Source organism: Oncorhynchus mykiss, chromosome 21 (genome assembly GCF_057628025.1).
Source record: "Oncorhynchus mykiss isolate SJ-2025 chromosome 21, ASM5762802v1, whole genome shotgun sequence".
Lineage (NCBI taxonomy): Eukaryota > Metazoa > Chordata > Actinopteri > Salmoniformes > Salmonidae > Oncorhynchus > Oncorhynchus mykiss.
Genome location: NC_143042.1, coordinates 16,800,001 through 16,814,438, shown reverse-complemented (window position 1 = coordinate 16,814,438; position 14,438 = coordinate 16,800,001). Strand labels below are relative to the sequence as shown.

The 14,438-nt window shown below is 45.0% G+C and overlaps 2 protein-coding genes across 6 annotated transcripts in view; one reads left to right on the top strand and one right to left on the bottom strand.

Moving 5' to 3' along the window:
* The window catches only part of LOC100170207 (interleukin 15 receptor subunit alpha), a gene marked incomplete at its 3' end in the record, with an annotated part of 29,964 nt that extends 27,028 nt beyond the window's left edge, over positions 1-2,936 (bottom strand). The window contains 1 exon segment of the mRNA NM_001129987.1: positions 2,703-2,936. Coding sequence (NP_001123459.1) covers positions 2,703-2,769 — 67 coding nt within the window. The 5' untranslated portion in view covers positions 2,770-2,936.
* A 1,322-nt stretch (positions 2,937-4,258) lies between these two features.
* Positions 4,259-14,438, top strand: part of LOC110500134 (splicing factor 45) — a 14,550-nt gene continuing 4,370 nt past the window's right edge. The window contains exons 1-12 of one of the 5 annotated variants that reach the window (XM_090214099.1): positions 4,259-4,524; positions 5,084-5,216; positions 5,364-5,480; positions 5,572-5,738; positions 5,960-6,078; positions 8,718-8,771; positions 8,924-9,062; positions 9,202-9,353; positions 9,858-9,920; positions 10,276-10,352; positions 10,456-10,554; positions 12,364-12,436. In XM_090214099.1, the coding sequence (XP_090070225.1) occupies positions 5,088-5,216; positions 5,364-5,480; positions 5,572-5,738; positions 5,960-6,078; positions 8,718-8,771; positions 8,924-9,062; positions 9,202-9,353; positions 9,858-9,920; positions 10,276-10,352; positions 10,456-10,554; positions 12,364-12,436 (1,189 nt within the window). In that variant the 5' untranslated portion in view covers positions 4,259-4,524; positions 5,084-5,087. Of the gene's footprint in view, positions 4,525-4,805; positions 5,217-5,363; positions 5,481-5,571; positions 5,739-5,959; positions 6,079-8,717; positions 8,772-8,923; positions 9,063-9,201; positions 9,354-9,857; positions 9,921-10,275; positions 10,353-10,455; positions 10,555-12,363; positions 12,437-14,438 lie in introns of all 5 variants that reach the window. The other 4 variants (XM_021577317.3, XM_090214100.1, XM_036957451.2 and 1 more) reach the window with 4 other exon arrangements.

Genomic DNA, 14,438 nt, shown 5'->3' with positions numbered 1-14,438 from the left:
GCCCATAACCCTATTACAGGGGCTGAGTCACTGGCTTACTGGTGCTCTTTCATGCTGTCACTTGAGTGGGTTGAGACACTGACGTGATCTTCCTGTCTGGGTTGGCTCCCCCCCCCTTGGGTTGTGCCGTGGCGGAGATCTTTGTGGGCTTTACTCGGCCTTGTCTCAGGATGGTAAGTTGGTGGTTGAAGATATCCCTCTAGTGGTGTGCTTTGGCAAAGTGGGTGGGGTTATATCCTTCCTGTTTGGCCCTGTCCGGGGGTATCATCGGATGGGGCCACAGTGTCTCCTGACCGCTCCTGTCTCAGCCTCCAGTATTTATGCTGCAGTAGTTTATGTGTCGGGGGGCTATGGTCAGTTTGTTATATCTGGAGTACTTCTCCTGTCTTATCTGGTGTCCTGTGTGAATTTAAGTATGCTCTCTCTAATTCTCTCTTTCTCTCTGAGGACCTGAGCCCTAGGACCATGCCTCAGGACTACCTGGCATGATGATGATGATTCCTTGCTGTCCCCAGTCCACCTGGCCGTGCTGCTGCTCCAGTTTCAACTGTTCTGCCTGCGGCTATGGAAACCTGACCTGTTCACCGGATGTGCTACCTGTCCCAGACGTGCTGTTTTCAACTCTATAGAGACAGCAGGAGTGGTAGAGATACTATTAATGATCGGCTATGAAAAGCCAACTGACATTTACTCCTGAGGTGCTGACTTGCTGCACCCTCGACAACTACTGTGATTATTATTATTTGACCATGCTGGTCATTTATGAACATCTTGGCCATGTTCTGTTATAATCTCCACCCGGCACAGTCAGAAGAGGACTGTCCACCCCTCATTACCTGGTTCCTCTTTAGGTTTCTTCCTATGTTTTGACCTTTCTATGGAGTTTTCCTAGCCTCCGTGCTTCTACACCTGCATTGCTTGCTGTTTGGGGTTTTAGGCTGGGTTTCTGTACAGCACTTTGAGATATCAGTTGATGTACGAAGGGCTATATAAATACATTTGATTTGAATATACAACACAGAAGCTCAAAACATATAAACCCCTAGTTTGTTTTTGAGGTGTCCATGAAGAGCACTACTCAAAGATGCTCTGTTGGTCAATATTTCCCTTCAGTGAATCCCTATCATCTTCTAAAACGTATATTTAAAAAAAAGTATTGCCAAAATGACATTCTTTGATTATAGACAACGTTTTCATGTTTTTATGAGTGTTTGAGTTTGGTCTCTGTCTGCTTAGACTGCTTTCAGGGTAAGGAAACATGGTTTCTTTCAGCATTTCCCAAACAGGGACTAGTGATTAGGCCTTCTTCCTCTGGGGACCATTTGGGAAAGAAATAATTGACCATCACTTTTTTATTAAAAACATATACATTTTTCTTTACATCTACAACCCTAACACATAGACTATGGTTGGTTTAAGATAGTAATAACATGGACAATCAAGCTTTTTGATTCTCTATTTTAGGTCACCTGGTAGTGTCTGAAACAAATGTGTAAAAAGGATTTGATGAAACTGCAATAAATAACATACAAATACACTGAGTGTACAAAACATTATTGAGTTGCACCCCCTTTCGCCCTCAGAACAGTCTCAATTCGTTGGGGCATGGAATCTACAAGGTGTTGAAAGCGTTCCACAGGGAAGCTGGCCCATGCTGAATGCTTCCCACAGTTGTGTCAAGTCGGGTGGATGTCCTTTGGGTGGAGGACCATTCTTGATACACAAGGGAAACTGTTGAGCGTGAAAAATCCAGCACTTGGCACCTACTACCATACCCCGTTCAAAGGCACTTAAATATTTTGTCTTGACCATTCATCCTCTGAATGGCACAAAATACACAATCCATGTCTCAATTGACTCAAGGTTTAAAAATCATTCTTTAACCTATCTCCTCCCCTTCACCTACACTGATGGAAGTGGATATCAATAAGGGATCATAGCTTTCACCTGGTCAGTCTATGTCATGGTTCCATGTAGAACCCTTTCGCTAGAGGGAACCAAAAGGTGTTCTACCTGGAACCAAGAAGGGTTCTATAAATGGTTATCCTATGGGAACTGCCAAAGAACCCTTTTAGGTTCTAGATAACATATTTTAAGCGTTTTGTTCAATCTATGCAGATGGCAGCCACCAACCACAAGCACACACACGTTTTTAATTTAAAGAAGAAAAAAATCATCTCCGATTTATTTTACACTAGCATTTGGTTAAATGTTATTTCTAACGGTAAATGTGTGCTTATAGTATTGTTTTATTTGGTAAGTGTGGTATAAACCGCGTTTATAAACGCAACAGAATAAGTTGGTGTTATTTTGTAGCCGTAGCTAGTTGACTAGCTAGCAGCAAGCAAGGGATACGAACGTTGCCACTGAGCACGGCAAACGAACATAAACAACGAACTGATCGAACGAACGACTGGATTACTTATTTAGCTAGATAAATAGTTTTGCTGCTAGCAAACCTACTCATATGAGGATAAATATCGAACTAGCAACCAAAATATGAAAAAGTATGCATTCGTTTATTTTTTTTTAATTATACGTAAAACATATATATTATACCTGTAAATGTGTGATTTATTTGGCAACTGTACTATAAGCGGGATAAACAACGCCGTTCTGTAAAATACATTGGGAAAATAATTCGCAAAGGGACGACGTTTATCCCTTACTATACATAATTGTAACAGACAAAATGTACTGACCTGGACTGACAGTATTGAGTCGACACACTTTGACGATAAGAAGGAGGGAAAGGAGACGCAGCCGCATGACCCTGGAGCCTGCTATTCCAATGTTTAAATAAAGGACTCACTTTCAAGTCTCTTTGATGATGAACTAAGTCACAGGAAAATAATATGCAACTCCGAACGTTTGATATGGTCTGTGTTAACGCCGCAAACCTTTCATCCACATTACATGTGTAGCTCCCACTTTGGCACTTTCACTTTCATTCTCAATCATTGACGGCTACTATTACAACCTGGACTCAGGGGTAGACGTGACATAGTAAACGTAAATCTGCTTATTATTAAAATGAGTATGATATTGTTGCGTTTCCTATGGTATGTATTGATTTGTGGATTTCCATCCATTTTGTATAGCTAGGTCGCTAACGTTATCAGTTAAATAAAGGTTAAATAAAAATTATAATAAATTAAAAACCTAGAGGTTAGGAGTTGGGGTTAGCTAACATGCTAAGTAATGCCGAAGTAGCTAAAAAGTATTGAGTAGTTGCAAAGCTGATAATTAGATAAAATGCCAAAGTTGTCCATGATGGGATTTGAACACATACCCTTTGAATGATAGACATGGCTTGTGTTGGTTTGAATTCCAATATACAATCATTAATTCCAATTGTAAGACTATGTCATAGATTGTTATAACTAATCAACGATAGACCACAGAAACATCGAAGGGACAGCAGTGGAGAAGGTGGAACGTTTTAAATTCAAGCCCCTAACCAGGAATGCCATTTTTAAAAATATGAATAAGAAATAAAAGGAACAAGTAATTAAAGAGCAGCAGTAAAATAACAATAGTGAGACTATATACAGACTATATATCAAGAGAAGATCCTCAAAATGGAACAGTTTAATGGGAATTTATTATTAACCTTTATTTAACTAGGCAAGTCAGTTAAGAACAAATTCTTATTTTCAATGGCAGCCCCTGCCTGTTCAGGGGCAGAACGACATATTTGCTTGCACCTTGTCAGCTCGGGGATTTGAACTTGCAACCTTCTGGTTACTAGTCCAACGCTCTAACCACTAGGCGACCCTGCCAGCCCATGAATGTGGAAGCGATGTGAAGGTTAAGTGCTGTAATTGTGGGGGAGAACACAGTGCAGCATTTTGTGGATGCCAGGTACAGAGAGAGGCCAGAGAGGCTAGAGAGGCTCAGAGATATCGGATTAGTCATAATGTATCGTACGCAGAGGCCGTAAAACAGATTGGTAGAACTACAGTGAGGACTGATGGAGCTTACCTGTAGTAAATGGACCTACTTTTGGGGCTGGTGCTTCTGATGGTCCTGGCATGGTTTCGAGGCCTGTTCAGAAATCTCATGCTCATTAATGTGCAAGGTGTGTTAAACAATAGGGTCCCGTCCTCCCAGGCCTGCATGATGTAGGATCAGATAGGGCAAAGTAGTGGAATAGTGGTGAGTGTAGGGATAGTTGGTATGGTCATTTTTCTTGCCATTTCCCTATCCTTTCCCATTTTGTGTTACAAAGTGTAATTAATTCACACTTCAGAACAGTAGGCAGAAACACAGGGCTAGAAAAGAGAAATGGATTAGTAGGAGGCTGTAACCGGCCTCACACTCCAGTATAGTAGGTGGCAGTGTATGCACCTTGCAGCTGGTTGCGGTCCGCTAATACAATTTTAAAGAAGAAGAAATTGACCATTTTTTATGACGTTTATTGTATCGATTTGGTAGTCCATGTAGCTATCTATATGTGCTGATAAAAAGGCACCTATTCACGCATTACAACGATTTATTTGGCTACTAGTTATATTTTATAAGGTGAGTATTTGAGTCTTATTTGGAAAGGGGGAAATATTGTTAGTGTGCCTCTGCGACAAAAGACCTATACAATTGTTGTAAATCGTTAGTAACGCGTTAGCTAGCGCTGGCTACGTCCTTACAAATGCAATGTATTTCGTTTTTTAAACCTACTGGACTGTCTTTGGTAATGGTCTGCTCGGTGTATTGTGTGATGTGCAGTCGTGTAGTTGCAATCCAAACGACAGCTCTAACTATCTATGTCAGTTATCTATTTTATTTGACACTGCTTTTATTTACAGGTCTATTTATCCTGCCACTGCCAGGACTATTTTTAAGGGAAACACTCTTTTCACGCCACTTCGATACAAAGTTATTTTCCTAGTCGGTTAGGAGAGCCTTTTCGCTAACCCTTGTCCTAACATTAAGCTCAGTGTCTGAACCGGCTACGGTAATTGTCCTGACATACGAAGTAAAGTATTATAATTTACTGCGTACGTTCACCTAACCTGCAACGAAAAAGTTACTTCGGTATCGAAGTGGGGTGACCATAGTGTTTCCCGTGTCTTTAAACTCTGAGAACCATGTCGCTTTACGACGACATGGGCGTCGGGAGTGCGACCAGTGACACCAAGACCGAGGGCTGGTCCAAGAATTTTAAGCTACTGCAGTCACAGCTGAAAGTAAAAAAAGCAGCTCTGACTCAGGCTAAGGTGGGTTCCAATGGCACCGCAGGTTGATGAAAGCTTGTTTCAGGAATGACTCAAAGCTATGCGTACCAAAAGCATCCCTAGCCATATCTATGAACCTTGTCTCCACATCCAAAGGTATGGATGATGTGTTGTGTGTGTTCCCCACAGAGTCAGCGGATGAAGCAGGGTACTGTCCTGGCTCCAGTCATCGACTTAAAGAGAGGAGGTTCCGCTGATGACAGACAGATAATAGACACACCCCCACACATTGCAGCAGGACTCAAGGTGAGGGCTGTGTGTGTTTCTGCGACACAAGTATTTGTCAGGGTGTCCCATGTGAAATGTGTGTGACTTATGTGATGTTTGTGTGTGTCAGGATACAGCACCCAGCGGGTTCTCCTCGGGGGACGCGCTAATCCCCCTGGCTGATGAGTATGACCCCATGTTCCCCAACGACTACGAGAAGGTGGTGAAGAGACACCGCGAGGAGAGGCAGAGGCAGAGAGAGCAGGAACGACTGAAGGAGATAGAGGAAAGAGAGAAGTACGACCTCTTACCTAACAGCACCAAAGCTACACTTCTAGAACATTCAACAGGATTCTGTTGTTATTGTTGACAGTTAGAATGTTATATCCCTCAGGAAACTAAGGATGATGTATTGTTTATAGAAGTTTTCACACTGTAGGAATATGACCTGACGATGACCACATCATTTCAGTCTATGTTCTTCCTTCGTTCTGACCTCATGTGTGCTTCCTGTCCAGAAAGAGGAAGGACCGACACGAGGGCAGCAGCGCTCCGAGCGGATTCTCCCGCTTCCCCGCGGCAGAGGGAGAGTCAGATGAGGAGGAGGAGGACTATGAAAAGGAGAAGAGAAAAAGGAGTGAGTAGACTACCTCTGGTTTCACTGGTGTCCAAATCAAATGTATTTATATAGCCCTTCTTACATCAGCTGATATCTCAAAGTGCTGTACAGAAACCCAGCCTAAAACCCAAACAACAAACAATGCAGGTGTAGAAGCACGGTGGCTAGGAAAAACTCCCTAGAAAGGCCAAAACCTAGGAAGAAACCTAGAGCGGAACCAGGCAATGAGGGGTGGCCAGTCCTCTTCTGGCTGTGCCGGGTGGAGATTATAACAGAACATGGCCAAGATGTTCAAATGTTCATAAATGACCAGCATGGTCAAATAATAATAATCACAGTAGTTGTCGAGGGTGCAACAAGTAAGCAACTCAGGAGTAAATGTCAGTTGACTTTTCATAGTCGATCATTGAGAGTATCTCTACCACTCCTGCTGTCTCTATAGAGTTGAAAACAGCAGGTCTGGGACAGGTAGCACGTCCGGTGAACAGGTCAGGTTTCCATAGCCGCAGCAGAACAGTTGAAACTGGAGCAGCAGCACTTCCAGGTGGACTGGGGACAGCAAGGAGTCATCATGCCAGGTAGTCCTGAGGCATGATCCTAGGGCTCAGGTCCTCCGAGAGAAAGAAAGAGACAATTAGAGAGAGCATACTTAAATTAACACAGGACACCGGATAAGACAGGAGAAATAGTCCAGATATAACAGACTAACCCTAGCCCCCCGACACATAAACTACTGAAGCATAAATACTGGAGGCTGAGACAGGAGGGGTCAGGAGACACTGTGGCCCCATCTAATGATACCCCTGGACAGGGCTCAAACAGGCAGGATATAACCCCACCTGCTTTGCCAAAGCATAGCCCCCACACCACTAGAGGGATATCTTCAACCACCAACTTACCATCCTGAGACAAGGCAGAGTGTAGCCCACAAAGATCTCCGCCACGGCACAACCCAAAGGGGGGCGCCAACCCAGACAGGAAGACCACGTCAGCGACTCAACCCACTCAAGTGACGCACCCCTCCTAGGGACGGCATGGAAGAGCACCAGTATGCCAGTGACTCAGCCCCTGTAATAGGGTTAGTGGCAGAGAATCCCAGTGGAGAGAGGGGAACCGGCCAGGCAGAGACAGCAAGGGCGGTTTGTTGCTCCAGAGCCTTTCCGTTCACCTTCAAACTCCTGGACCAGACTACACTCAATCATATGACCTACTGAAGAGATGAGTCTTCAGTAAAGACTTAATGGTTGAGACCGAGTTTGCGTCTCTCACATGGGTAGGCAGAACATTCCATAAAAATGGAGCTCTATAGGAGAAAGCCCTGCCTCCAGCTGTTTGCTTAGAAATTCTAGGGACAATTAGGGGGCCTGCGTCTTGAGACCGTAGCGTACGTGTAGGTATGTACGGCAGGACCAAATCATAAAGATATGTAGGAGCAAGCCCATGCAATGCTTTGTAGGTTAGCAGTAAAACCTTGAAATCAGCCCTTGCCTTAACAGGAAGCCAGTGTAGGGAGGCTAGCACTGGAGTAATATGATCAAATATTTTGGTTCTAGTCAGGATTCTAGCAGCTGTATTTGGCACTAACTGAAGTTTATTTAGTGCTTTATCCGGGTAGCCAGAAAGTAGAGCATTGCAGTAGTCTAACCTAGAAGTAAGAAAAGCATGGATTCATTTTTCTGCATAATTTCTGGACAGAAAGTTTCAGATTTTTGCAATGTTACGTAGATGGGGAAAAAGCTGTCCTTGAAACAGCCTTGATATGCTTGTCAAAAGAGAGATCCGGGTCCAGAGTAACGCCAAGGTCCTTCATTTTGATTTAAGACGACTGTACAACCATCAAGATTAATTATCAGATTCAACAGAATATCTCTTTGTTTCTTGGGACCTAGAACAAGCATCTCTGTTTTGTCCGGGTTTAAAAGTAGAAAGTTTGCAGCCATCCACTTCCTTATGTCTGAAACACAGGATTCTAGCGAGGGCAATTTGGAGGCTTCACTATGTTTCATTGAAATGTACAGCTGTGTGTCATCTGCATAGCAGTGAAAGTTAACCTTGTGTTTTCGAGGTAAAATATATAGTGAAATCAAAAGTGGTCCTAAAACGGAACCTTGAGGAACACTGACATTTACAGTTGATTTGTCAGAGGACAAACCATTCACAGAGACAAATTGATATCTTTCCGACAGATAAGATCTGAACCAGACCAGAACTCGTCCGTGTAGACCGATTTGGGTTTCCAATCTCTCCAAAAGAATGTTGTGGTATCAAAAGCAGCACTAAGGTCTAGGAGCACGAAGACAGATGCAGAGCCTCGGTCTGACGCCATTAAAGGTCATTTACCACCTTCACAAGTGCAGTCTCAGTGCTATGATGGGGTCTAAAACCAGACTGAAGCATTTCATAGCTGCGCAACAGCTTTTTCAAAAATTTTAGAGAGGAATGGCGCAGGAAGCAGCTCTTTCAGTAGTTTAGTTGGAATAGGGTCCTGTAGGCTCTCCACACTGAGCCTTTACAGCAGAGTTATCATCACTATTATGTGCCGTTATTTAGGCAGATGGACTTGTTCTTAACGTAAGGAGTTAGGATAATGTTGTGATTACGTCAGGATATGTGGTGACTAGACTGTCCCTTGATTCTTACCCATGTCTCTCTTTTAGGTATGGGTGGAGCAGCCATCGCCCCACCCTCATCGCTCGTGGATAGTAGAGACAGTGAGTCATGGCTCACAGAGGGATTGGTGTCTGTCTGTTTGGGATGTGGGGGAGTTTGTCCAGTAGCTAGCAGTGTTATTCAACATTAGGATGACCTTCAACATGCTTGATCAGGATGAGGTGAGTGTGTTAACTGTCTCTCTCCCCTCCAGGCTCGTCATACTCCTATGAGGATGAGATGCGACCCTCCCGTGGTTCTAAAGCAGCCATCCCTCCCCCCATGTACGAGGACTCCGACCGCCCCCGCTCGCCACCTGGCGGTCCCACCAACTCGTTCCTGGCCAACATGGGGTGAGTCTGATACCCCCCCTACTGGGATAGAATGTCCTATTAGTTGTATGTCGTCTCACAATGGCATCAACCTGTATAGTGCAGCCACTCAGTGTTCTGTTCGTTGGTGTTATCTGATGTTGTGTCCCTGTCTCCCCAGAGGGACCGTGGCCCATAAGATCATGCAGAAGTATGGCTTCCGGGAGGGCCAGGGACTGGGCAAACACGAGCAGGGTCTCAGCACGGCCCTGTCTGTAGAGAAGACCAGCAAGAGGGGTGGCAAGATCATCATAGGAGACGCCACTGAGAAGAGTAACGCCATACTTCATATCTCACTTTCTGCCGTCTCACTGCCCTGTCTCGTTCTCTCACTCATTTCCCTGTCTCTTTGTCACTCATTCCTGTCTCTCTCAGCTCTCCTGTCTTTCTCTCAGATATCTTACTTATCATATATATATATACACGCCATCTACCCCCCCCATTAACACTAATACTCATGATCTTTCTGCTAGATAAGATAGATATGAGCTTATTGTCATTGGCTCCTCTAGTTACATTAGCCTGTCCAGATGTTTTTATTTGTATCATGTACTACATAGGCCCAGAATGAATGGTCTTGGTTTCTAGTTCCAAGTCTGTCTATTGTAACGTTATTTGGAGCTGTGTGTTTGGTCATCCTCAGTCAAGATTCCGTTTTTAATTGGTATTTTTCATTCATTGATGATTTTAATCTTCAACATTTGTGAACTTAGTTGTGTGTGTTCTTTTTTTCCCCGTTTTGTTTGTGTTCACGTGTGTATGTGTTCCTCTCTAAAGCACCAGGATCCAGTAACCAGACGGCAGCAGCTGAGCCTTTAGGCTGGGGCTCGGCTTCAATAGGTTTGGCACTGTTACATCACTTCCTCCCTACCTTGACACATCACATCCGGTTTCACCCCGTGTGTCTTATACAGTTTGCTCATCTCAATGTGTGTCAAGTTTCATTATGGAACTAGTAGCCACATTTATTTTGGGCCTACATTATGATGGTTGATAACCTAGAAAATACGTGCTAATTGAGTTTAAGGTTAGTGCCTGTAACCCTCTCATCATCTGATTGATAAACTAGCTTTGTTAAAACATCAGTTGTGGTTCACATTCTGGTCCAATCTACAGTCTGAGTCTCTTCCTGTTTACCAATATATTTAGTTATTTGACCTATTGTTGACATGTTCTGCTCTCTTTCTCCCATCAGTGGACCCCTCCAAGAAGTCAGAGGCCAACCCCCTCACAGAGATCCTCAAATGCCCTACCAAAGTTGTGCTGCTACGGGTGGGTGCTATGTGTGTCTTTGTCTGTGCATGAGTATTTACTGTAAATTATTGTGTGTTTGTTTATGTGCATAGGTCCAATAAAGTGTGTGTGTGTGTTTTAGAACATGGTGGGCAGAGGAGAGGTGGATGAAGATTTGGAAGGGGAGACCAAAGAAGAGTGTGAGAAATATGGCAAGGTCATCAAGTGTGTCATCTTTGAGGTGAGAGGAATAAGTCTGTCTGTGTAGGTATGGTTAACCTCTCTGGGATATTCGGGACAGTAGCGTCCCACCCCGCTAACAGCCAGTGAAAGTGCAGGGCGCCAAATTCAAAATAACAAAAATCCCATAATTAAAATTCCTCAAGCATACAAGTATTTTACACCATTTTAAAGATACAATTCCTGTTAATCCAGCCACAGTGTCTGATTTCAAAAAGGCTTTACAGTGAAAGCACCACAAACTATTATGTTAGGTCACCACCAAGTCACAGAAAAACACAGCCATTTTTCCAGCCAAAGAGAGGAGTCACAAAAAGCAGAAATATAGATAAAATTAATAACTAACCTTTGATGATCTTCATCAGATGACACTCATAGGACTTCATGTTACACAATATATGTATGTTTTGTTCAATAAAGTGCATATTTATATCCAAAAATCTAATTTTACATTGGCGTGTTATGTTCAGTAGTTCCAAAACATGCTGTGATTTTCGTTGGTCAATTCACAGAAATACTCATAAAAACATTGATAAAAGATACAACTATTATGCATGGAACTTTAGATAAACTTCTCCTTAATGCAACCGCTGTGTCAGATTAAAAAAAAACTTTACGGAAAAAGCACACCATGCAATAATCTGAGTATGGCGCTCAGAGACCAAAACAGCCAAAGAGATATCCGCCATGTTGTGTAGTCAACATTAGTCAGAAATAGCATTATAAATATTCACTTACCTTTGATGATCTTCATCAGAATGCACAGGAATCCCAGTTCCACAATAAATGTTTGATTTGTTCAATAAAGTTCATCATTTATGTCCAAATACCTTCCTTTGTCAGGGCGTTTGGTAAACAAATCCAAACGTGCGTGCAAGTTCAGCCGAAAGGTCGGACGAAAATTCCAAAATGTTATATTACAGGTTGTAGAAACATGTCAAACTAAGTATAGAATCAATCTTTAGGATGTTTTTAACATAAATCTTCAGTAATGTTCCAACCGGAGAATTCCTTTGTCTGTAGAAAAGCAATGGAGCGCGAGGTAACTCTCACATGACCGCACGTCAATAGCTCGTGCCTCTCTGCTAGACCTCTGACTCATTCCCCTCTCATTCGGCCCCACTTCACAGTAGAAGCATCAAACAAGGTTCTAAAGACTGTTGACATCTAGTGGAAGCCTTAGGAAGTGCAACATGACCAATATCCCACTATCTTCAATAGGGAATGAGTTGAAAAACGACCAACCTCAAAATCCAACCAGGAAGTGGGAAATCTTTCTCAGGTTTTCGCCTGCCATATGAGTTCTGTTATACTCACAGACATCATTCAAACAGTTTTAGAAATTTCAGAGTGTTTTCTATCCACATATACTAAACATATGCTAGCTTTTATGGCTGAGTAGCAGGCAGTTTACTCTGGAAACCTTATTCATCCAAGCTACTCAATACTGCCTCCCAGTCACCAAGCAGTTAAGTGCTTAGTCATATTGTGTTGACTAATTAAGCAATAAGGCCTGAGAGGGTGTGGTATATTGCCAATGTACCACAGCTAAGGGCTGTTCTTATGCACGACGCAACGCGGAGAGCCTAGACACAGCCCTTACCCGTGGTATATTGGCCATATATCACAAACCCCCGAGGTGCCTTATTGCTATTATAAACTAGTTACTAACTTAGTTAGAGCAGTAAAAATAAATATTTTGTCGTACCCGTGGTATACGGCTGTCTGATATACCACGGTTGTCAGCCAAACAGCATTTGGGGCTTGAACCACCCAGTTTATAATATGTATTAAACTGTGTTCTTCTCAGATTGCCCAGGTGACAGATGATGAAGCAGTGAGGATATTTCTGGAGTTTGAAAGAGTCGAGTCTGCCATCAAAGGTCAGTAGAACACGTTAGGTTGTACTATGTGCTTGTGCATGTCCTTGAGGTTTCTGTAAGATGTGTGTGTGCTTGTTTGTCTGTATAACTTATGTGTGTGTCTAACGAAGGTTGCGTATGTAACCACGGTTATGTGAGCTATATGGATCACTCCAATATATTGGTATCACTCCGCGGCGGAGGGATACATCCGAGGTGAGGATTTACACATTTACTCCCAAAGAGCTGGTCGGTCTGTTGTTCTCACTGACCGTGTCCGCTTCTCATAGGCAGCCAGTGCCCGCACAGGGCACAGCATGCCGGAGGGAGGCCCAGACTCCCTTGGCACTGCCGGGGGGTCATAAGCAGAACCTTCAGGAGGAATGAAGGGTTGGCATGGAGAGATATACTCCTCCCACCGGGGTCCATCCGGTAGCACTCAGAACTTACCGCAAGAGCATGGAGCTCACCCACCCTCTTCATGGAAGTAATCACTACCAAGAAAGCCACCTTCGTAGAGAGGTGTTTCAGAGAGGCAGACTCCAACGGTTCGGCTTTGCCAAAGCTGCCACATCCAGATCCCGTCTCACCGTTGAGCAGGTCCTAGCTGGACGCAGGTGACAAGCCCCCTTCATAAACCTGGAGAACAAGGGATATCACCCCACCGGCCTGTCCATCCACCCCACATGGCAGGCAGATGTAGTGGCCAAATACCCTCTCAGAGTAGAGGCTGCCAAGCCCTCATCCAAGCGAGACTGCAGGTATTGGAGGATATACTGCACCCTGCATGAATCGGGCACACCCTCAATACCAGTGCACCAAGAACAGAACAACCGCCAGCGCAACTGGTATGCCGCAGTTGTAGCCGGTGCCCTTGTGCTCTGCATGGTGTTCATTACGCCCTCCTGTAGTCCTAACATGGACCATTGGTGCCATTCAGCAGCCAAGCCCAGAGACTGAGGCAGTGCGGTCTCGGACGACACAGAATTCCCCCGGCAGGTCGGGTCTCAGGGGCAGTTGCCAAGATGTCCCAGACAACAGGGACAGGAGAAGGCTGAACCAGGGTCGTCTGGGCCAGTATGAGGCCACCAGCAGCAGACGATGCTCCCCCATCCTGGTCCTGTCCAGCACAGCCTGGATCAGGGGAAAAGGGGGGAATGCATAAAGCTCCAGCCCTGGCCAATCGTGAGCCAGAGTATCCAAGCCCAGAGGCCCTGGTGGATCTGACATGGGGCACCACAGGGGGCAATGTGCATTGCCCAGGGAGGCGAACAGGTCCACCTGCGCCCTCTCAAACTTGTCCCACAGGTGCTGCACAACCTGGGGATATAGGCTCCAGTTCCAAGGTGGCAGGCACTCCCTCGAGAGCATATCCGCTGCCACATTCAGGAAGCCAGGTATGTGTGCTGCGCATAGACGCTAGACATCCCTGAGCCCAGAGAAGGAGCTCACGTGCCATAAGATGGAGGCGGTGGGACCTCAGTCCACCCTGATGGCTGATGTAAGCCACCACTGTGGTGTTGTCCGTTCTCACCAGGACATGTCTTCCCTTCAGATGCGGAAGGAAAGACCGCAGAGCCAGCAGTACAGCTCAGAACTCTAGTGTATTGATGTGCCTGCCGCTCTAAGGGAGTAGCCAACAGTCGTTGACTGACCTGCCCTTGGTCACCCCCCCGTCCCCAGGCGATCTGGGAGGCATCTGTGCTGACCAGGTCTCGGCGGCACATCCTCAGCACCCCCCCCCCCACCTCCTGAGAGAAAGGAGTGACAGCACCACCTCAACAGTGCCCTGAATCACTGTGCGGTCACCTGCAGCTGGTGGTGGCACTTCGGGTGCAGCCGATGGGAGTTGAACCACCATTGAAGAGGCCGGAGATGGAGCAGGCCCAGGGGAATTAGCAACAAGGCCGCCGTCAGCAAACCCAACGGGCGTTGGCAGGGTAAGACGGATCCCGTCCACCCTTGCCAAAAGTGGTCAAGGCAAGATCAGATCGCCTGAACCCTTCTGGTGGCAGGCGTGCTC